General features: G+C 38.2%; 1 protein-coding gene across 2 annotated transcripts; it reads right to left on the reverse strand.

The window, feature by feature from the left end:
* Positions 1-3,145: 3,145 nt before the first annotated feature.
* Positions 3,146-21,574, reverse strand: IVNS1ABP (influenza virus NS1A binding protein). 2 transcript variants are annotated; one of them, XM_058274876.1, is made up of 15 exons: positions 21,511-21,574; positions 17,094-17,315; positions 15,627-15,755; positions 15,230-15,399; positions 15,028-15,103; positions 13,789-13,962; positions 13,378-13,503; positions 11,905-12,012; positions 7,371-7,500; positions 6,908-7,132; positions 6,511-6,632; positions 6,293-6,419; positions 6,077-6,208; positions 5,806-5,979; positions 3,146-4,538 (listed from the first exon to the last, which is right to left on the reverse strand). In XM_058274876.1, the coding sequence occupies exons 3-15, from the start codon at positions 15,735-15,737 to the stop codon at positions 4,285-4,287; spliced, it is 1,929 nt and encodes a 642-aa protein (XP_058130859.1). In that variant the 5' UTR covers positions 15,738-15,755; positions 17,094-17,315; positions 21,511-21,574; the 3' UTR covers positions 3,146-4,284. The 2 variants fall into 2 exon arrangements, with proteins under 2 accessions (XP_058130859.1, XP_058130858.1); XM_058274875.2 differs by lacking the exon at positions 21,511-21,574 and adding an exon at positions 20,528-20,667.
* Positions 21,575-22,007: the final 433 nt, after the last annotated feature.

Here is a 22,007-nt window from a genome sequence, read left to right on the forward strand (position 1 = left end):
CAAATTGCAGTTATTGAATGGTAGCAAATAAAATAAATCTGGGAACTTTTACTCATCTCTACTCTAGGTATTCGGGAATGTAGTATGTGCTTATTTTCACTTTTTTTTTTTAAGATTTTTTTTTTAACCTCCCCCCCCTCATTGTCTGCTGTGTCCACTCGCTGTGTGTTCTTCTGTGACCACTTCTATCCTTATCAGCAGCACTGGGAATCTTTTTTTCTTTTTTGTTCCGTCATCTTGTTGTCAGCTCTCCGTGTGGGTGGCGCCATTCCTGGGCAGGCTGCACTTTCTTTCACACTGGGCGGCTCTCCTTACCTGGCGCACTGCTTGGGCGTGGGGCTTCCCTATGCGGGGACACCCCTGCGTGGCATGGCACTCCTTGCGCGCATCAGCACTGCGCATGGGCCAGCTTCACACAGGTCAAGGAGGCCCTACAGACCTCCCATGTGGTAGGTGGACACCCTATCCCTTGGGCCAAGTCCGCTTCCCTGTGCTTATTTTCATCTTGCCATAACTTAGCAAATCACTCCTGAAGTTTACCTATACTTGTGACTGGACTGACAAGTTTGGTGAACTTAGATTAAGAGTAACAGACATGTCTCTCAGTAACTTGTTCTTAACAGTGAACTATTTATAACTCTTCCCCTTCAGAATTCTTATTTTAATTGATCATCTAAAACTGGTTTTCTACAAACTATTCTAGCAAACATGGGGTTTCTATTTTTTGTTTTTCCCTAGTTTGAAATACACACATACCTTTAGTTAAGTCTCTTAAGGTGCAATGAGAAAAAATCAGAAGTAGCTAGACACTTCCAAATTTAAAGCATACTGTATTTTTTGCCTCAGGGAAGGGAAAGGGCAACTAATAGTAAATCTTTGTGGTAGGATTTAATACTGACTGTTGAAAACATCAAGGACAGGTTCTTGAGCAGAATTGCTAGTTATGAAACTGGAAAATGAGGTGATGTACATCCAAATCTTAGCAACTAGGTTGATTTGATGTTCCTAACTTTTCAAACCATTTTCAATCTTTTATTCTCTGAGTTCTAATCTTTTCTTGGCCTTTGCCACTGTGTACCAATGGTCACAGACTAAACCAAGACCATATGCAAGGCCAGCAGAAATGGTTTTATGTGAATTCTAGTGAGGTAAAATATGCTTATGCATGGGCACTTAAGCCTGTTCCTTTAATCGTTTGGTACCACCTTTGGTTAAGACAGATAGAACAAAACTTTTTCCCCTTTTTAAGTGGACAGTTTGAGTTTTCTCACATGTAACCACCAATCAGCACAATAAATATATGAAAGTTCCATCACCTTCCCCCCCAGATTTCCTTTTACCCCATTGTAGTCAACTCCCATTCCCACCGCAAAGCCACTTTTGTGTGTACTGTCCTTTTAGTTTTATCTTTTCTAGAATACTACATAAATGGAAACTTTTTGAGTCTGGCTTTTCACTTAGCATAGTGCTTCTGAGATCCATCCATCTTGTTTTATCAGTGCATTCTCTTTCATTTCTAACAGTTTACCCATTCATCAGTTGAAGGGCATTTGGAATGATTCCAGCTTTTGGTGATTGTGAATAAAGCTTAGTCTCATACAGGTTTTTACATGCATGTTTTCATTTCACCTAGGAATGGGATTGCTGTGTCATAGGGTGTTTCTGTAAAAAACTGCCAACTGTTTTTGTGACTATATTGTCACTCCTCCAGCAATTTATTAGCATTCCAGTTTTGCATCCTAAGCAGAATTTGGTATTATTCAGTTTTAGTTAATTGGGCAAAGGTATAAACCTTTTTGGTTTTAATTTGCATTTTCCTAAGGACTGATATTGAATAACGTTTCATGTTCTGACATCTATTTATCATCTTTGATAAATTGTTCAAATCTGTTTTAATTAGGTTGTTTTACAAATATGCTGGGTACAAACCCTACACTAAATGTTTTAACTCTGGTCCTTTAAAGGCTTTTTACCACTTTTGGTTAAGATAAAGATAAAACACGGGCTTAAAACAAAAGATACCGTCCAACTTTTAAATTTCTACAGCAACTCATCTTACTTTGTTGGGCATTTTGGTTTATCTCCTAAGTTTCATTGCTCCAAGTTAGGTCTTTTGTGTCTTTATTTTTTCCAGGCTAAAATTATTTTACTCCCTTTGCTCACTCTGAGCAAATGTATATCTGCTTATTCAGACATAACCCCATTTTGGGTGCATCTATTTTCACTAGAGTGTCAACCCTGTATGTTAATCTTTTGCTTCTCACCCTTACTCAATCTGCAAGAAGGGATGGGGCCTTAAAAGATTCTATTGGCTATTGTGCTAACAGGTAGGAGAATCTATGTGCACAAGTATGTATGTCCTTCTCTTATAAATTCATTTGTTGCTCTATCTATCCTTTTAAGACTCTTGAGAAACTTATTTTATTATGAAGGATATTTATGCTTCCTAGCAGTTACTCCTTTTTAACCCATAGACACTATAACTAAACAGGTTTCTTGTTTATAGGACCAAATTTATGGCTTAGTCTTACCAAGTATTTAAGACTCACCTGTTGGTGGCTTCCCTTTCTGGAGAAAACTTTGGCCCCATGTATTCTAACATTATTCCATTAAGCATGTCATCTAGGAACTGAGAAGTGATCTCAAGGATTTTACTGCTGAATCCAACTAACTTTTTTCCTTGCAGTAAATAGAATTCTAATATAGCGATCCATTTCAAACCATTCATACTAGACAAATTAAAATCTGCTAACCTAGTTTTAGTCCACCACCAAGCCAGATATAAATGCATGGACAGTCAGGAACTACATAGCCAGTAGGTAAATGTTTCCTTTCTTGGTGGTTCTTTCATGGAATAAAAATTAAAGTCTTAAGTTACCAATCGAACATTCGGGAAAAATACCTAATTTCCTTCTTAATCCATGTTAGTCATGGAATAGTTATCACCTTGCCCCAGGTGGCTCATTAGATTTCTATGTTTTGTCTTTTGTGATGGGGACCCTACATTAATCCTTACTTCAGGTAAGATAAAAGGCAAATATTTTCCACAAATACATTAGGCTCATTACTGGAGGGAAAAACAAACAAATATATATATATAAAATTTATCCCCAATTCTTAGTAATGAATGAGTACACAAACAACATTTGGACATCAATCCTACAATGCAAGGATTTCCTGCAAAGTATCTTTAATGTGTTTGCATCAGCAAAAAGCATTAGGACGTGCGAATTTTGGCACCATTAAGTTAATGTGTAGCACTACACATTATACACCATGTCATCCCAACTAATATTTATCCATATGAATAGAAAAACTGAACAAAAACATAGTTCTGATATAGGTTGTATTTACAGATCCAATAGTTTAATTTTTTTCAGAACCGAAGATTGCCATTTAGTTTTGTTAATGGTAAAAATGATAAAATGTCATTATTATATTAAATGTCTTGCTATAATAAACGTACCCTCATGTCAAAAAAATTAAAAATCATTGTTTTAAATGCCAAAAAGATCACAGCTATGTTACTGTTCAGCAACTCCATTCAAATAAATACCAGTACTGCATTCTCAAAAAAAAAAAATCTTAGCTCAGGCAAAATCTTAGTAGTTTGCAATCTGGGTGTTCTTTCAAAAGAACACCCCACTTTGCCTACTTTAAGACTGTCACTCTGTTTCAATAACCTGAATCTCATATTTTACTTCAACAGGAAAAATACCCTGCTGAGAATATAAAAAATTATAAAAAGACAATCACAAAAGATTAAATATTGGTAGGCATGTCAGCTTTCTTTCAATATAAACAAAAATAGTCATTGTCACCTAGTGAAATAAGTCTCTTTTGTTATAGATTGTTCCAGTTATTGAAAAAGGGCCCTTAGGAAACTCAACTGCCTACATCTTAAAACCCTAAACCCTCTTGTCCCATAATACACATTTGAGGGAAGAGTCATTTAATGTGCAAATTGGCAAAACAAATGTGGAGGAAGGGGGACTTCTTGAATAATGTACCCAATCAATTCTTGGTTTATTCTTTTACAATATCAACTTTCAAAGAGTAACCAAAGTTCTAAAAATACACAGAACAGACCTTCATCTTTGCATTCCTTTCCAAATAAACACAAAAAGTATGTACACCATGTTTAATAATATGCAATATGCAAAAGCTTTGTGTTGCTGTTAGCAACATCTATACCCACCCACCCACCCTCCTTATTCACAAGGGTACCTCTACTAAACACAATTACATCACTAAGCCTGTTAGTTTGAAAGGATCTTAAATTTGTTAAAACTGAAACATCTTTGTATAGGGGTTCCACTCATTTGACTCAGCATTATAGACTTCCACCGTATTCAGAAATTCATTGCCATCAAATCCTCCCACTGCAAAAATGGTGTTCCCTACAGTTGCAATCCCAGCATTGCTCCTTGGTGAAGTCATGTTTCCCATCATCTTCCATTCATTTCTGGTTGGATCGTACATCTCCACACAACTGATGGCATGAGAACCATCAAAGCCACCACCTACAAACAGTTTTCCTAAAAGAGAAATGAGGCAAGGTAAATCTAGAAGCGAAAGTATAATTTAAAAAAAAAAACAACAAAAACTACCACCCAGATCTGTCTTATGCTAAAATCTGTGGTTCTTAAGTAGAAATGCCTGTTTGCTGTCAAAAAGTATATACTAAATGCCTACTAATGTGGCAAGCACACTTTAATAGCTGGGGATACATACAGCAAAAACTGATAAAAACCCATTCCCACGTGGAACTTGGGCAACTTAAAATTCAGAGTGGGGTGAGATCAGCAGCATCTAATATTAAATACAATCCTAACAACAATTCTATGTAGTAGGTACTATTACTATTACTACTGTTATATATTACTACAGATGATGAAACAAGGCACAGATGAGTTTGGTAACTTGCCTAAAGAACACAGCTAGTAAGTGGCAGAGCCAGTTCTATACATTGGACTAAGATCTGAAAGAAGTTAGAGGAATGGGAGCCCTAAATGATATGCGTGTTTGTTTTATAAGTTGATAAATTTTATTATACACTTATTGTTTATGTGTATGTTCATGTATGAATGATAGACTTCAATAAAATTTTTAAAAGGCACAGGAAAGCAGATTTCATTAAGCTTAGAAAAACATTACTCATTCTCAAACTTATTACTTTCTCATCTAATCTTCATTTAACCAACCTGCATCCCTATATCTGTAAAAGACACCAACAAGGCTCACAGTTAAGTTCAAGGCTCCAGCCTAGGGGACTACTTAAGCTTTCACCAGTTGTGCCATAAGCTTAGTAAATTCAGCTGTGTTTGTCTGTTTGTTATTGTTATATAACCATTAGGTACATCCATAATGGATGTGAAGTGAAAGCCATGTCAATATAAAACAAAGTCTAATGCTTTGAAAGATGTGTTAATAGTCTAAAAGTCTTGTTTCCAGTTAGGTTTGGTATAGACAACTGGAAAAACTAGATGATCTGCACTATTTTCTTGCTCTAAAGAAACAAACTCAAAATCCAAGATGATGCATTATGGGTATGACTTGGAACTTCATTCAATGAAGCCATCAAAAGATTAATGAATTAATATATTTAAGTTAGGTATCATGTGTTATCAGTCTGATTGAAAAACACTTTTCTAATGAACCAATCTCTAATCCCTAGGGCATCTGAAAAGACAACATCTAAACTCATAACTATACAAGTATATAGTTATTATCATTGACTTTTCCTTAGAATTTTAGAACTTTTGCCATTACCTACTTCTCACGTCCCCAAATCCCAATACTCACCATCAAGAACAGCTACTCCAGCTCCTCGCCTAGCCACATTCATAGGTGCAATTAAAGTCCAGGTATTATTTTCAGGATTGTAACGTTCTACTGTGTTCAGACAATTCCAAGACTCTGCACCTCCTATTATGTACAAATAACCACCAAGCTCACAGACTGCAGACTGGTGTCTACCTATAAAAGTCAAACCAAAATTATTACTGTATCTACCAAAACTGTAGGTGCTTATTTGGACACACTACTGATTCAGAAATCTTTTTTATCAACTTACGGATATTAAGAGGAGCACAGCTTGTCCACGACTTTGTTATAGGATCAAATACATCACAATTTTTCAGTCCTTTTTGGCCATATGGGTCAGAGCCACCAACAATATATAATTTACCATTCAGAGCACACACTCCTAAGTAAATGTAAAATAAGGTTATATATTGATAATTTATTTAATCATACTTAAATATTAGCAATCGCAGAAGAAAAATAATACCTGCGTTACAACGGTTAGTTCTCAATTCTGGAACAGGAGTCCAGTCATCTATGCTTGGATCATACATCTCTCCACAACTCAGGTCATCTGAGTGGCCATTTGATCCACCTACCACATAGAGCTGGCCCTGTGCCAAAAGTGAGAGGTTAGAATTTCCATCATTCTAAAGTTATTAGAAAAGCTAAATACGGGTTGCTTCTGCAACATAATGCACATACCATGAGTACAGCCATTTGAAATCGGGCTCTTGGTGTTCTCATGGGAGCAAGAAAGGACCAGTGATCTGTATGTGGATCATAGCATTCAACTGTTCGAAGACATTCCTCTCTGTTATAGCCGCCTAGTAAAAGAACCAAAGCTTTATGTTTAAAATATTAAATGCAAAATGGTTTAAGTAATCTGCCCAAAAAAGAAAAAGCATTTTTATCCACAAACTTATTAAGGAACCATTAGTTGATGTTTTTTAACTAATTGCTTGTTATAACTGATGAATAATAAAATTAGTGTCAACAAATTGCTTAGCTTTGGCTTGAAAATTAGGAGAGAACAATTTGCTCACTTTACTTTTTAAAAATTAGAACTAGAAAAAGAAATCATTTGTCCTTCTGTTCTCACCTGCAGCTATGAGTTTGCCATTCATCTCTGCTGTTCCCAGACCAGATCGTGCATACTGCATAGGAGACATGGGCTTTTCTATTAATTCATCTGGTTGCATCTCAAAGCTTAAACTCTTAATCAGTCTCGGTGTACTTGTTGGTGAGCTTTGTGGGCTGTTTCGCCCATGAAGGAAAATTACACAGAATATACCATCCAGCACAGCCAGGCACAAGTAAGTGTTATCTGTAAACACAAGAGTTCTATGTAAGGTGCAATCATTATTACTTCTGGTTGCTGTGTAATCTTGAATTGGACTCCATGGTCTCCAGATCCCAGCCTGGAACAGTGTGCTACTGTTTTCCCATTTTAATTGCTGCTGAGTTTTTTCCTCAAATCGTCAATTTAAACAGCTCCACTCAGTGTTCCTTCTTAAAAATGAGTAAATAAACTGAAGACACTCTAGCATACGCTGCACACTTACTTGAAGTCTTTTCCGAAGCAACGATTTTCCACTCATGCTTAGGGCTTTGTACTGTAGCATTTGGAGAAGAGAGACATCCAGTGGAACTGCTACTTATCTGCTTATGGCCATTCTCACGTGGTGGCTTTTTCTGCAAAATCAAAAGGTAGCTACAGAAACCTAGCCGAAGACCATATGCTGACGTACCTTTGTTCCTGAGCTATTCCACAACCTCAACAAAACAGTATCCTTCACCTATGATGTTTATAGCACACCTAAATTAAACACAGACCAACACTTTCCAATTGACACAAATTACTGACATATTTTCATTTCTACATAATAATGAAACAACTACACCTACACAAATTGCCTGGCTAGAAGGAGCTCAATTAAAACAATTCAAAAAAACATGCTGCAGATCAAGTATCGGCATGCTACCTTAAGGGGGGGAGAAAAAAGGAAAAAATCAACCCATAATCCAAATAAGCCCACCTACTCCTTATATTAGGGATAGAATCTTCCAAAATGTTATAAATTTTAAATGGCAAGAATTAACTAAAAGAATACTTAACCCACCATCTCCACAAAATTGTCAAACCTAACTTAATCACACATGTACTTAATCAAACATGTACTGGTATGATTCATACAATGCCAGCAAAACAAGACATCCATCCATCCAGTCTCTCTGCAAGTATTTTACAGAGAAAAAAATCAGCAATTCCAAGAAACACTTAAGGGTACTATTTCTTGAGGGCTACCTTACAGATTAGTGATGAAACTATATCAAAACACAAATTAAAAAAAATAATCAGAAATGAAACACTACTAAAAGAACCGAACTTTCATAAAAGTAGCATCATATATAGAATAACTCTAAAAAGAGGGAGAAATGAGCAAAACCATCAATTTTTAAATAATTATAAAGAAACTACCTTGTGTTCTCATGAGTTCCCTTACATGATTTCCTTTCAATTACTTTATCCCTTGCCACTTCCAAAGGAAATGATCATATGGAACTGGAAGAGTGACAACACTCTCAGAGGAACGGCCAAATGAACAAATACCGCTTTCTGTACCTGGCCAAGTCTGTTCATCCACTTATTTGGCCCCAGGGTCAGAACAACAAGGTTACTAAGAAATTTCTTGTTTCTGGTGGAAGCAAAAAGCCATGTAAAAGGTAATTGGCAGGGGGAGGGGAGAGAAGGTAGCTATTTGAAACTATAAAAAAGCTTTTGTAAATTTGGTTTCGGCCATTCATTAAGTGAGGCTACAGGCTATTTTGGGAAAAGGGAGGGAATGTTCCATGTTAATGATTATCATTAAATTCCAGTTAGTCCCATGATAGAATAGGTACTTTTAGGCACTTTATTCAAATCATCTCTTTGAATTCTGTGCCGTCTGAATAGGGATGTGGAGAATTCCATTTTATAAATAAATAAAATTCAAATTCAGGGAGAAGATATGCATTGCCTAAGGCCATACAACTAAAATAAAGACTAGGAATTCCATCTGGGTATAAACCCCATACCCCTTTATATATGACAAACTGAGTACTCTGTTCCTATGAATTACAAGACACAGACAACCCATCCTAATCTGTTAGGAAGGTGTCCAAAGCACCACAAAGTGATGATGCTTATATTGAGATTATAATGCAAAAAGAAAATTGTTCTCATGTATTATGGACTGTAATTTAAAGAAAATGAATGTGAGAAAGTAAAGTACTGAAACAATGAAGATACTAGTGTTGTTATGTAACAAGTCTTTTATAGAAATGCTGGTAACTCCTTTATATCATTATTGAACATTTTCAAACATAACCCTCTTCATCTTCAAACTTTCTCAAATCAACTCCTGCCACCCAATGAGACATACTCCTTCCCCTCTCGCTAACCAAGGAGGGTAGGCAGTCTCTAGTGGCTATTCTCTTCAACAGCCAACCTCACTTCTGAAGCTAAGGGGTTTCTTAGCCTCAATATTCTCTGGAAATTAAACCCACTAAAGGTTACTGAGTGACTTCCTAATGCCAATATAAGAGATAACTCTAATCTTATATGAGCTTCAGATGATGATCTCAAGTTATTTAGTCCTCCTCTAAACTTTTCTCCTATGGTAGCTTTTACAGCACAATTCTCTTTTCATTGTCCTCCTATCTTTCTAATGGCTTCTTCTCAACCTCCTCTTCCTATTTTTGAAGCCTAATGTGTGTGTCCCCTCATCATTTTTATCCCATGATTGATATAGCTGGCACCATAATCTAATAAGTCACACTTAAGAGTCCCCCTCACTCTCAAATTCTTCTTATTCCTAATCTACCTAATCATTAAGCCCTACTAACTTAACTTACATAAACATAAATGTCTAGAATTAATCTCTTCTTCATGCTCTAAGATCAAACCTTCATTTTTTTCACCTGAACTGTTTACAATAGCCTATGAATGGGTCTTCCAAGCTTTAATCTACCCTTTGTTCAATTATAAAAATAGAAACAGTTTAATAATTTTGGAAAGTAAAAAATCAGAACTGAAATCTCACCACCCAAAGACTACTACCTTATAGTTAACCATGTCTAAAATATTAATGAATGTAATATATGAAAACAGTATAATTTAATCCATCCTCCTACTGTTGGACTTAAGATTTGCCTAGTTTCCCAGTAATTAAAGTTGTGGTATATATCTGTTCGTATCACTCTATGTCCTTGTCTAAAATTCTCTGAAGGTACACTACTACTTAAAGCAGGGATTCTTAACCTTTTATGTTTCACACACCCCTTTGCCAGTCAGGTGAAAACCACAGACCCCTTCTCAGAATGTAGCAGCAGATAGTTTTATGACACTCAACTATTACTGGGTCTAACAACTACCATAATTTCAAAGTATGGATGAGTGTTAAATGATTTTTGAGATAAGTAACAACTGTAATGTAATATGAAATGAATAAGTTGACTTTTTTTCAATTCAAGCTCAAGGACCCCCCAAAATCTTTCCATGGATACCTTGGGGTCTGTAAACCCCTGGTTTAAAGGATTAAGTATAAGCCACATTCAGACAGCATTTACCTACTTTCCCAATTTGGTGATATGTAATCTAAAACTATCATCCCTGCACAGATATCTTTTGCAATCTGACACAGTTCCCTCCATCTGCCATACAAACCTTCTATAAATCCTAAGATTGCTCAAATGTTGCCTCTTTTGTGAATTTTCCTGGTTTATCTCATCTCCACAACACCCTCTTCTCTATGCCTTTTGTAGATACCCATAAATCTATACTGTTGTACCCACTCCTATAAGGTCCTTCAAGCAGAACTGCCTTACATTTTTGTATCTGCATTCCTAACACCATAGCCTGCCACATTATCAGGCACTCAACAATTCTGCTTGTTGAAAAACATTAGTTTTACCAAAAAAATATTAAAAATATAGAATTTTATTTTTACATATTTAATTCTATATTTAGAATTAAAAAGGAAAATACCCTAAATGTTCAAAATATACAAGCAAGAACAAAGTTCCCTAATTCAAATTCAAGCCTGAAAACTTTTTATGAGTATAAAGATACTCAGCCACTACCACCACAGAATACCACACGAGCTAACAAACACTTCATGTTATCACCACACCAGTTACTACTATCATTTACCTTCTAGTTATTAAAAGAAAACACCCCACAATCTGGGTCAACTTAGCCAACTCTAGTTTATTCCTCACAAATACAATGTTGAGCTAAAGGCCAGACCACAAAATACGTTCTGGGATCACCACATATATAAATTTTAAACATGAACAAACTAATCTATTGTATTAGAAGTTAGGATAATGGTTTCTCTTGGGATAATGTCGAGAAAGTGATCAGGGAGGGGCAAGAGAAGGGATTCCAAAGATGCTGGAAATCTTTTCTTGACCAGGGTAGTGCTTACACTGGTGGGCTCATTTTGTGACACTTATGATTTGAGTACTTTTCTGTATTTTGTTCATCTATAAACTAAAAAGTTTACAACTGAGATGTTTTTTTCTCATATTGTTGAAAATGTGTTCAAATAAAGTATATGTTTACCTACTAAAGACAGGATAAAAGTGAAACTGGATTTGTAACATTTGACCAACCATACCATTTTTATTATTGTATAGCCCACCTTAACTATACCATTTCTAATTTCAAATAAAAAAATAGCTCAGCCGTTGTTCCCCCTTGACCTTTTTAAAATTGGGTCTAAAAATCATCCTGTCACTAGCCAACTATTTTTCAAAATCTAACCCACAATAATTTCTAATTGGTTTGTCTTACTGGCCCTTTTCCTTACTTGGAAATCCTCTTTTATGAGAAAAATATCTAAATGGGATTCCTAATTTGTTGAATTAACTTCTTCTCATGTGTCAAAAATGCTAGTAAACCCTAAGAAAGGTAAGCGTGTTTGTCCCAATGTTTCTGTCCAGTTATACCAATGTAATCTTCTACTTTCCTTGATAAAAGGAAAATTTAATTATGCTGTAAAATTCTCCAATCAAATTTTAACCTGAGGTTACCTCAGACTGTGCAATGTGTACCTGCACAAACTGAATGTGGTCATCATCACTGCCAAACACCTCAGCCTGTCCATCTAGTAGATTCCCATCAAGCAGCTTGTGATCAGCTGAGTAGTACAAGGTTTGAACCTGCAAAACAGCAACAGAATACCCATGTGGCTACGGTCTCCAAGGCTACTCCACTAGTATGCAGATTACACAAACGCCTCAAGGTAACCTCCAGTGTGCTTCTTGAGCTTCACATCTTATTCTGGCAGGATCATGAAGTAAAGAAAAATACATGTCATGGTGGTAAAAATTTAAAAAAAAAACAAAAAATAAAATAAAATACAAAATCTTCTAGTATTGGCTGAAGAGTCCTTGGCTTGAAAGAAATCTTCATTTTTCACAGCTTCTATTATATAACATTAAGAAAAAAGGCACTAGTACAATATATAGGCTCTTAAAGAATATACATATTTACAATAAAATACTGAGTATGGTTTACACCTTTAGAGATAAGTGGTTTGATGTGTATATGCATATATCTCTCCTGGGCTGAACAGGCAATGTCAAGAAAAGCAGATAAAAAACAAATGCAAAAATTCAAACAAGCTATGGACATATTTCCTTAACAGATGCAAATACATGACTAAAGCATCTGATTTTCAAGTGGAAAACTATACAGAACTTAAAGATCACCTGTTAGCCTTCTAGAACATAATGACGACAGTATTTTTAAAGGCCTAACAGATTTGGTAAGACTTTAGGATATCTGAAAGGCTTAAGTGGAGGGATGAAACTCAGGTTACTCCTCTGCTCCACCTACCTATTTTTAATTCTCACCATTTCTCCATCAATTTTAATTTGTTTTCTTGTATACTTTCAAAAGGTGGCCTAAGTTAATTAAGTTGCTATATGTATGAACAACACCATTGAAAAACACAAAGCTTTTAAAGATAAGAATCCTGTAAAGGAGTAAACACCATTAAATCATCATCGTTCTCTGCCCACAGCGGATTTTTCTTAGGAGAACTGGGGCAAGACTGCTGCTTCTTTACGAGTCAATACACTTGAGGTTTCTTCTTGTTTCTTCAGTCTTGGGTATCCTAGTTTTGTTAATAAACCTATGGGGAGATAAATCAATGGGGAGGAACAACCATTAGAAGCTTTTACCTACTTGTCAAATTTAAAGCAAAAACCTGTGAAGAAAAATTAAGAATCTACAGAAAATTTCAGTACCACCTCCCATTTCTAAAGCAAATTACATGCTACTTTAAAGAAAGTTAACAGCACATAATAAGCAAAGGAATAAAAAAAGAAAAGCAGAAGACCAAACTGAATAGTTCATTCAGCTCACCTGGACACCCCCCCTGTTTCTCAGCTTAGGGGTACCTATAGCAAAATTTAAATTCTTTAGGGTCATGGTTATAAAATAAAAGTGAAAGGGAATCCTTCATGTTATAGCAAAATAATTTTTAAGAATTGTTGAATCCCATTTACTTAAAAACTAACCTCTTCCATCAGCTCTTCCAGACTGTCTCCATTCTCCCAGATGCTGCGCTGCACCCAGTTGATTACCTTTGTATACAATTTGCCATTGCTGGGCAAGCATACATTATCTTCAAGCATTACCTCCAACTAGAGTAGGGGAAGAATAATGACACACATGTCAGTGCTGAGCCTCTAAATTCTCAAATTCAAAATAAAGTTGTCATAAATGCCCGACTGCATGCATTCCCTACAGTTACTCTAAACTGTACAAAAAATAAAAAGAAAACAAACTGGTAGGCAGAAAGGCAGAAAACCATTAACTGCTAAAAATAATATTCTTTCAATGTGGTATCTTTTTCATAAACATTACTCATTTGCTTGAGACACGGACAAAGATTCAATGCCTGGAACTGTAGTTATTTCACTCCTTACCTTTAGCCTTGGAAGTTTAAGAAATTCTTCCTCTTCTGAAATCGGTAATAAATGCTCCTGGATATAGGCATCAACCTTATTCAACAAACGTGAGTCTCCCATACAATTTGCAAAATTCCGGTAAGAGATGCAGCTGGTAACATCCATTCTAGACAGTAAGTAATCGCCACAAACCTTGGAAAAGGAACACAAGAGCCAACATTTCCATATATTTTATGCAATAAATGTTTGATACTCAATGTATAAGCACTATGTGGAGACAGAAAAGTGAATAAAAAATTTACTGCCTTAATAGAACTAGGTTAACAGTGGGGATAACACATGTACAAACAATAAAGAGCAAAGAATCCCATGCAAAAATGTAAGTTGCTTTGAGGCAACAAACTAAAATGCTAGGTAGGTACAGGTAAGTACTTCCCATTAGAATAATTAGGTAAGGCTTCATGAAAGACAATATCTGAACTGGATACTATAGGAGAGAGGATGTTGATGTTAAATGCAGACAGAAAGTAGGAGGATGGTGCAATTTAATGTGGCTGCAACAGGGTAAAATGACTAGGAGAGAATTCTGGAAAGACAGCAACTACATTAGAGAGATCTTGGAATGCTAAACCCAGGCATAGGTGCTATAAATCATAGAAGGGTTTTTGAGGAGAGGAGTGTGAAGGCCAACATTCATTTTCTTAAAGTGCCAGTAAATATTTTAGGCTTGCCTGCCATACTATCTCTGTTGCAACCATGCAACTTCTAAACTTTGTTACTATAATTGGTATATGTGGCTGTGTTCCAATAAAACTTTATTTACAAATGCAAGCATCTGGCATGCGGGCCTATAGTTTAATGACCCCTTCCACTGGAGGATTAAATGCATTTTCCCCCATGAATTATTAAGCACTTCTCACTAGCATTAAATTCTAGGAGGAATACCTCACAGACTGCCACAACCATGCTGACTGTTGGAATAGCAAGATTTTAGCCCAAATTGTCTTTGAGAGGAAGTGCAATTTTGATACATTACTAGAGCCAAACAATAATTAAAGTTAAAATAACTTTTGTTCAGTTCTCTGAGGGGATGGGGTAAAAAGGGGGAACAGCTAGACACACAAATGTTGAGTTTTTCTTATCCTGACAAAGGGAGATTTTCAAGTTTTTGAGACTAACAAAACGTTTTATGACAAATTTTATATTCTGATCATACAGAATAATAAAAAAACTTATATATTACATCTGGTACTCTACCTGCTTTACCCGGTCCATCTTCAGCTTTTTTGCTGCAGAATAAACATCTTTTACTAATTCCTTATCAGCTTTCAATCTATTAAAAAAAAAAGTTTTTTATCATATACGTTATCAAGGTCTAAAAACAGAAAATTAAATTTAGGGAGACTTGTAATTTCCTGGTGATATTCCCAAATTATATGGTTTACTTCAAAGTACTTACTGAGCAGTATATGCATAGTTTAGCAAGACTTCAACAGCTTCTGGGTTGAGATCATCGAATTTAACATGAGAAACTCCATGAGGATCACTATCAGTATTAAAGATTTCAAATAAATAGGGACTGCAGCAAGCCAGGACTGCTCTGTGTGCTAACATCTCATGGCCACAGACCTAAAATTACAAAGAACTAAAATTGTAAGTATTGTGTGCTATATATTTCTCTAGCTAATTACTGTATCAGCCTCCCCTGTCTTACATTACCAGATAAAGCATTCTTTCTTAAAGTCGTTTCATTAAATGACTACCTTAAAAAAATAAAAAAAAAAGTGAATCTAAGAACTTCTGACTTATAGGGATAAAAGATGAATTCTATAAGCTTTCAATTAAATTTTAAATACCTGAAGTCGAACATCACAGAATTGGCCACTTTTTCTCAGGGCATTTAATTTGGCAACAGAAGACTCAATGAAATTTTCATCTTCAAACATTAAATATCCGTTGGGAATCATTTTTACTTGTAAATTTGGCTAAATGGCAGAAAGGAAGCAGTTATTTTACTTGCAAATGGTGGTTTTTAAAGTTATATTTTAAAGAGTAATATAGTATTCTTATTCTCAAATTCCATCCTACCAATAGTACCTAAAAATTGTCATGCAAAAATAATAACTTAAGTAATGAAGGCACACCTATGTGATTACACTAAATACCATTGACTGTACACTTTGGATGAATCATATGCTTTATTAATAATATGTATCAATAAATGTCCAAGTCTCTGTACCTCTATACTTTGCTCTTAAGTCTCTTTAAGAATTCACCCAACAGGGGGTATGTATCTCAACAACTTCAGCCAGGTTTCCATGTCTATTATTTGCTCTAAAGGGAAGGAAATGGAAATCCAGCCCTGCCTCATACCCATATAATAAGCAGCCTAAAAGTTTAGAAGGATGTGAATCAGTCATCACATATGAATTTCCTTTGATTTGGGCTGTGGGATTGTTAGGTTCGTGTGTCAACCTGGCCCAGTTGTTTGTTTAAGCAAGAACTAGTCTGAATTGTCATGGATTTAAACCTTCACTGGCAATCCCATTTTACAGCATGCCCTAAGGCGTTTGGACTTGTACATCCCAACAGGGGGTGAGACAATTTTTAAAATAAAAATCTCATAATTACGGATATCTTCTGTCAGTTCTATTTACCTAGGAGAACCCTGACTAATATAGGCTGCATTCATTTCCTTACTCACTTATGAGAAAATCTGTTTAATCCCAAACCCACCCTTCTTCGTTTTCCTTAAAGGGCCTCTAATATAAGCTCTGTTCCTCAGAGTTATATATAATCAAGACTTAGATGTAGAAAATTGTCCAACTTCCTCTTCCACTGTCTAAAACACACTCAAAAGTATAAATCTTGCTACTGTATCTGCCAAATGATTTTTACAAATGCTTTGAAATACATGAAGTAGGCAAATTAAAGAGATGAACTTAAATTCTGTTCCCTTTCCAAGTTTCGTATACTCTAAATCACCATACCTCATCAGATTACATAATTGTAAATAAGTTTATGTTCTTTTAAAAATTTTCCACTTCATCTCTGCTTTCAACAACTGACTTATGGCTATATAAACTCCATCATTAAAAGGCAGTAATAAAAGATTTCAGTTGGAAGTTAACTGCCTTATTTTATTTGAATTCAAAATAGTTTACACCAAAAGGGGAAAATAGGGAATTTTTTCCCTACTAAATGATATAATTACTGACTTGTCAGTCATTTTTAAAAGTATGAAAGGATGTTACTGTACTTGGCATGGTATTCAGAAAATCAATGTGTCTTCATGCTGAAATGGGGCTTGGATATTCACTTACCTATTATACTGGTGAAAAAGTTATTTCCAGGAAGTTTTAAATAATCCAAGGAGTGTTAAAATGCAGCACCTGATTGAGGTATGAAGACAGGTGGTTGAAGAGAAGGCAGTCGAGTCTGAAGCTCTAATGGTGATTCCAAAACAATCAGGCTTGAAAATGATGTAATCGACTCCTTAAGAGCTATAGACACGAATTTCTTCTGTGATAATCATGCATCATAATCTGAAACAATGACAAATTGAAGATATTCAGACCCATCAAAATGTATCATTGATCTAGGTAGAGCAGGTCATGCAGTCAGTAACAGCAAAAATATTCACTGCAGGAAAAAAAAAATTAACACGCATGCAGTTATATATTAACATTTTACCCTAAACTTACAACTGCTCAGGTGCTCTTTAAAAAAACAAATAGACTTTTACTGTTTAAATATACAAGTATAAGAATAGAGAATAAATATAAGTATTGGTTAACTCTTATATTCTTTACTATCATATTCCAACTAATATTCAAAGATTAGCTTAACTGAAATACAATTCAACAGCCCTTATCAGAGTTGCAGAAAAAGAAGACATAATATTGCCTTCCCACAAATTCTTCTCTTGCCCTCAGTAAGAACAAGAGAAGACATCAAATTTTCAAAGCATCTTTAAAACCTCAATTATATAAGCAAGACAATTTTTTGAGGGCAGTCAATTCCCACAAAGTAGCAATAATTCCATTCAAAAGGAGTACAAAGGAAATCAAATAATCTCTTTAAAACCAGAAGTTATTGCTTCCCAATGTCCTCTTAAACCACTATCGCTATCCATATATATCAAAACACCAAACTCACCTGTTCCATGCATTTACCTCATGGTTTTATATTCTATTATTTCACAAACATTTGTGCACCAAGCATATGCCAGGCACAATATTGAATGGGATTTTCCTGATCCAATGATATTAATTCAATTTGCCAGCCTTCAGCACTTTTCACACCAGCCAGGAAGAGATAAACCAACCAGTGAAAATAGATAAAACAAAGGAGGAAAAAACCTTGATAGCAAGTATAGTCCAGAAACTGCAGAACTGCTTCTATAGATTGTAGATTTGCAGGATGAATAAGGTAAGTGGTAGGTAAGGAAGTGAGAGAGAGTCTAATGTTAAGATTAAACAACGCTAAATGGAAGAGCAGATAAGCAACTTTAAGCAAGGAAACCGCAGGGCACTCTAGTAGATAGATATGTGAGGATGGTGTGGTAGAATGGATACAAAGAAGCCTGGCAATTACCTAAAGATACTGTAAATCCAACTAAGGCTGTGAGATTTAGGGTATTTTAGCTTGGATATGTGCCATCATTATCAAAATCAATACCAAAATTTAAAAATCCAAGAAGCATCACAGTCATTTTTAATTTGTTGCATAGTAAAAGATAGGAAGCAAGAAAATGAGGAATTTGGTTTTGGACGTTATTACCTAAGGTACCTGGCTAGGCATATTTACAAGGTGGTTACTGAAGCTATACAAATGAAGATAAGTATATATAGTCTGTGGTCTAACAAAAACCTAGATATCATTCTTATTCATAATACTTCAACCTACATTCTCTAGAGCTATTTGGGGGGAGTATTCCTACTTGTAGATTTGACTTACAACTGTTAAGTAACTCTAATGAAATGGCTTTTAGAGGTACTTAATCTTAGGATCAATGATTAAGAGTCCTAACAAAAATATTTTACTTTAAAAAACCACATTTAATTATCTCCTAAGATATTCTTCAAGCATGAAAAACAAAACCCCCCTCCAAAGCCAAGTAAACAAAAATACATTAATTTAAAACTAAGACTAAAACATTAAATGCTTTGTTTTGGGGCAGAAAGTTGACAAACATAACTACGAATTAAGACAACAGTTATAGAAATTAAAATCTATTCATCAATTGTAATTTGTAGTTAACTAACAGATTTCATATATTAGGAAAATATAGAGGGAAATCATCCCAGGACTTTTTTGTGGTCAATGGCTCTAATCTTGTTTACCTCCAGCTAGGAATTATAGACATTTGATAAATAGTTGGCCAGCTGGCATTAAAGGATACGCAATTATAGTCAATGTTTAAATATATATATATCACTGCTCCTTTAACATCTTTAAGACAGAAGTTTCAGCAGGTTTATGCCCAAAATCAATACTTTCTAAATCCCTAAATCAACAAATGGTGCTAAAATTGGTAAAAGAAATAAGGCCTGTGGTAGTACTTGTTCTGTTAAGGTAGTACCAGGCTTCCAGAGTTGTCATTTTATTAGGAAACAGGAGATCACAACACACAAATTCTTAAATAACTGCTTAATACCAAGATGTTCTAATCTATCATCACTGACATTAGGAAACAAAAAAGCGTCCTTTAAGTATCGAACTAGCTATGTTTGAAATGGCAGAGGTCTCAAACTAATAGATTTGCTACTACCTATTAGGAAAAAAGTGACTTTATTTCTAAATTTATGGTCCAAGTTTGCCTACGCGTAACCTGCTGATATTGATTCACACCTTCCTACCCACTAAGAGTTTATAACCAACCAGAACCCCTTTGCAAAACGAGCTGAAGAAAAAGAAAAAGTAAACGCCTCCACCGATTTCCTTCGTAAAAAATTAAGTGGCGAGCGGCGCAGAGTGACTGGCCAGCTCTACAGGCCCGGGCCTTCCTCCCCGTGGCGCAGCCGGCGCCCACTCGGAAGGCTGGGAGGCCAGGCGCCCGGCGCCCGCACACCCCCGCCCGGGATTGGCCGGCCCCGCAGTCACTCAGCGCCGACACGTCAGGGCAGCCGCTCCCTCCTTCCTCCCGCCCCCTTCTCCCCGCGCTTGGCAAGAAGAGCGGACAACGTGGAGCGGGAACAAAGGACCCCGCGGCCCACGGCAATCGGGGACGCGGTGCCATCCTACTCCAGGCCCAGGGCGGGCTTCCCCATCCACACGCGCCGAGACCCGGGAGACCTCAGGGTAGACCAGACCCCGGGCGGGCAGACTCGCCAGGCGGTCACGCTTCTGACAGCGAAACACGGGAGATTCCCGCGCCCTCCTTCCGGCAGGTCATTCTCGTCCCGCGACGCCCCTGTCCCCGTAGGCCCCTCGAGCAGAAGCCTCTCGTTCCTCCCGGTCTGCTCCCCTCCCTCGGCGGAGAGAAGCCCCAGGGCTCTCCGAGGCGGCCGGCGCCCGCCCTTGGCGCCAGCGCGACCCTGCAACCATGGCAGCGCCGAGAGCGCGGCCCGCGCGGCGCCAGCAACCCCTCCTGGAGGGCGGCGGCGGCGGCGGCGGCGGCTTGGGGCTTCCTCCTCCCGGGACCCAGGTGCCTCTCGGCGCCTTCCCCCCTCCCCCGGCCGCCCGCACCATCTCCGGTCGGATTCCGGCGGTGCCCTCTCCCACCTTCACCATCGGTAGGAACGGCGCGTATTACCTGGTTCCTCTCTGAAGAGATGGAAAAATTCATCTCTGGAGCTTCGATGGGGCGAAGGAAGCGGGAATCGGCCCAACGGATAGCACCTCGAGACGGCAGGGGTGGGGGTACGGGGCGGGAGGACGAGCGGCCAGTCCGCGGGGGCTGCGGGCAGGGCGGAGAGCCACCGAGGGTTCGCGGGGGCTCGCTCGCTCGCTCGCACAGCAGCAGCAGAAGAGCCCGCGCCCAGCAGCTCCGAGCGTCCGACCTCCACGCGCGCCCCGGAGACACTGCCCGCGCCGCAGCCCGCTCGCGCCGCACCCCCTACACGTCACCAAGTGCGCCGCCGCCGCCGCCGCCGCAAACGCCTCCCGGCCGTTTCCGGCTCCAATCGGTTCACGAATCGAAGGCTAGCGCCAGAAAGATCCCCCGAGGCCCCGCCCCCGCCCGAGGCCCCGCCCCCTCCTTCGCGCGCTCGGGTTCCTTCCTCCTCAGCTCAACTAGGTCAGCGCAAGGTGATCTCAGGGAGAGACGCAGCGCTGGGGCGGCGCGGCCTTCTGCTAGTCAGGCTGTCCCGTGCCTTCCTCGCCCCGCACCCTCACAACCCCGCCGGCTGTTCGGGAACAGGTTCCCTCCACTGCCCTCACCTGCTCTGCCTCCCCCTCGGGCACAATATCCGAGGAGATTAGACAAGGGAGATTAGATTTCTCGGCGTCAGATTTACGTCCAGGCCACCGCCGGGTGCCGGCGCCGGGTGCCGCCCGCGGGGGCCCTCAGCGCCGGTGCTGGGCCGCCAGCCCTTCCCTTTTCAGGGGCTGGAGGGGGAGGCGCGCGGAGGAGGCGAGCAGGTAGTGAGGAGGAAGAGAAGCGTGCCGAAAGAAGAGTTTGAAAAACGAGGCCCCCTTTGGCGTGATTTGACTGAGAAGTAAAGTTAACTTGGAAAAAACATTTGGAGAGGTCAGGAAAAACATAGTATTATCATGTTGCTATAAAAACCTGTTTACTTCTGTTTCTCGTCCCTCGGATTTCTGTTTTGTCTGCGTCCAGCTCATTCGGAGACACTGGGTCGGTTCTCTACTGACCTTGCCTCTTTTGGAAAAGGAAAAGGGCCTTGAGAATTGGTAGTCCTTCCGCTATCCTCCAGGGGCCTTTTAGACAGAATGCCAAACTTAATTAACCTCCCCATCCTCTTGTACCGGGAGGCAAACCTGTTAAGGTGAAACTTGATGTCTACTAAGCTCTGGCTGGCAACAACTTCATGTGACTCTGAAGGGCACGCGGAAAAGTTTCCTTAATTGAAGGTGAGGGGATTAAGTGAGGTGGAGCTGTATCCAAATTAGAATTTGGCAAAGGCTGCCAGTTTAATGTCCAGTTAGCTCATACTGATTTGGGGAGGCTCTTTAAGCGGTCTAGGCCTGACCTTGTTTGTATTTGATCAACTTAATTGTAGACATTTCAAGGAGCTTTTTGTCAATTCCTCCTACCATTCTTTACCATTAAT

This window comes from Dasypus novemcinctus, chromosome 13 (assembly GCF_030445035.2).
Source record: "Dasypus novemcinctus isolate mDasNov1 chromosome 13, mDasNov1.1.hap2, whole genome shotgun sequence".
NCBI lineage: Eukaryota > Metazoa > Chordata > Mammalia > Cingulata > Dasypodidae > Dasypus > Dasypus novemcinctus.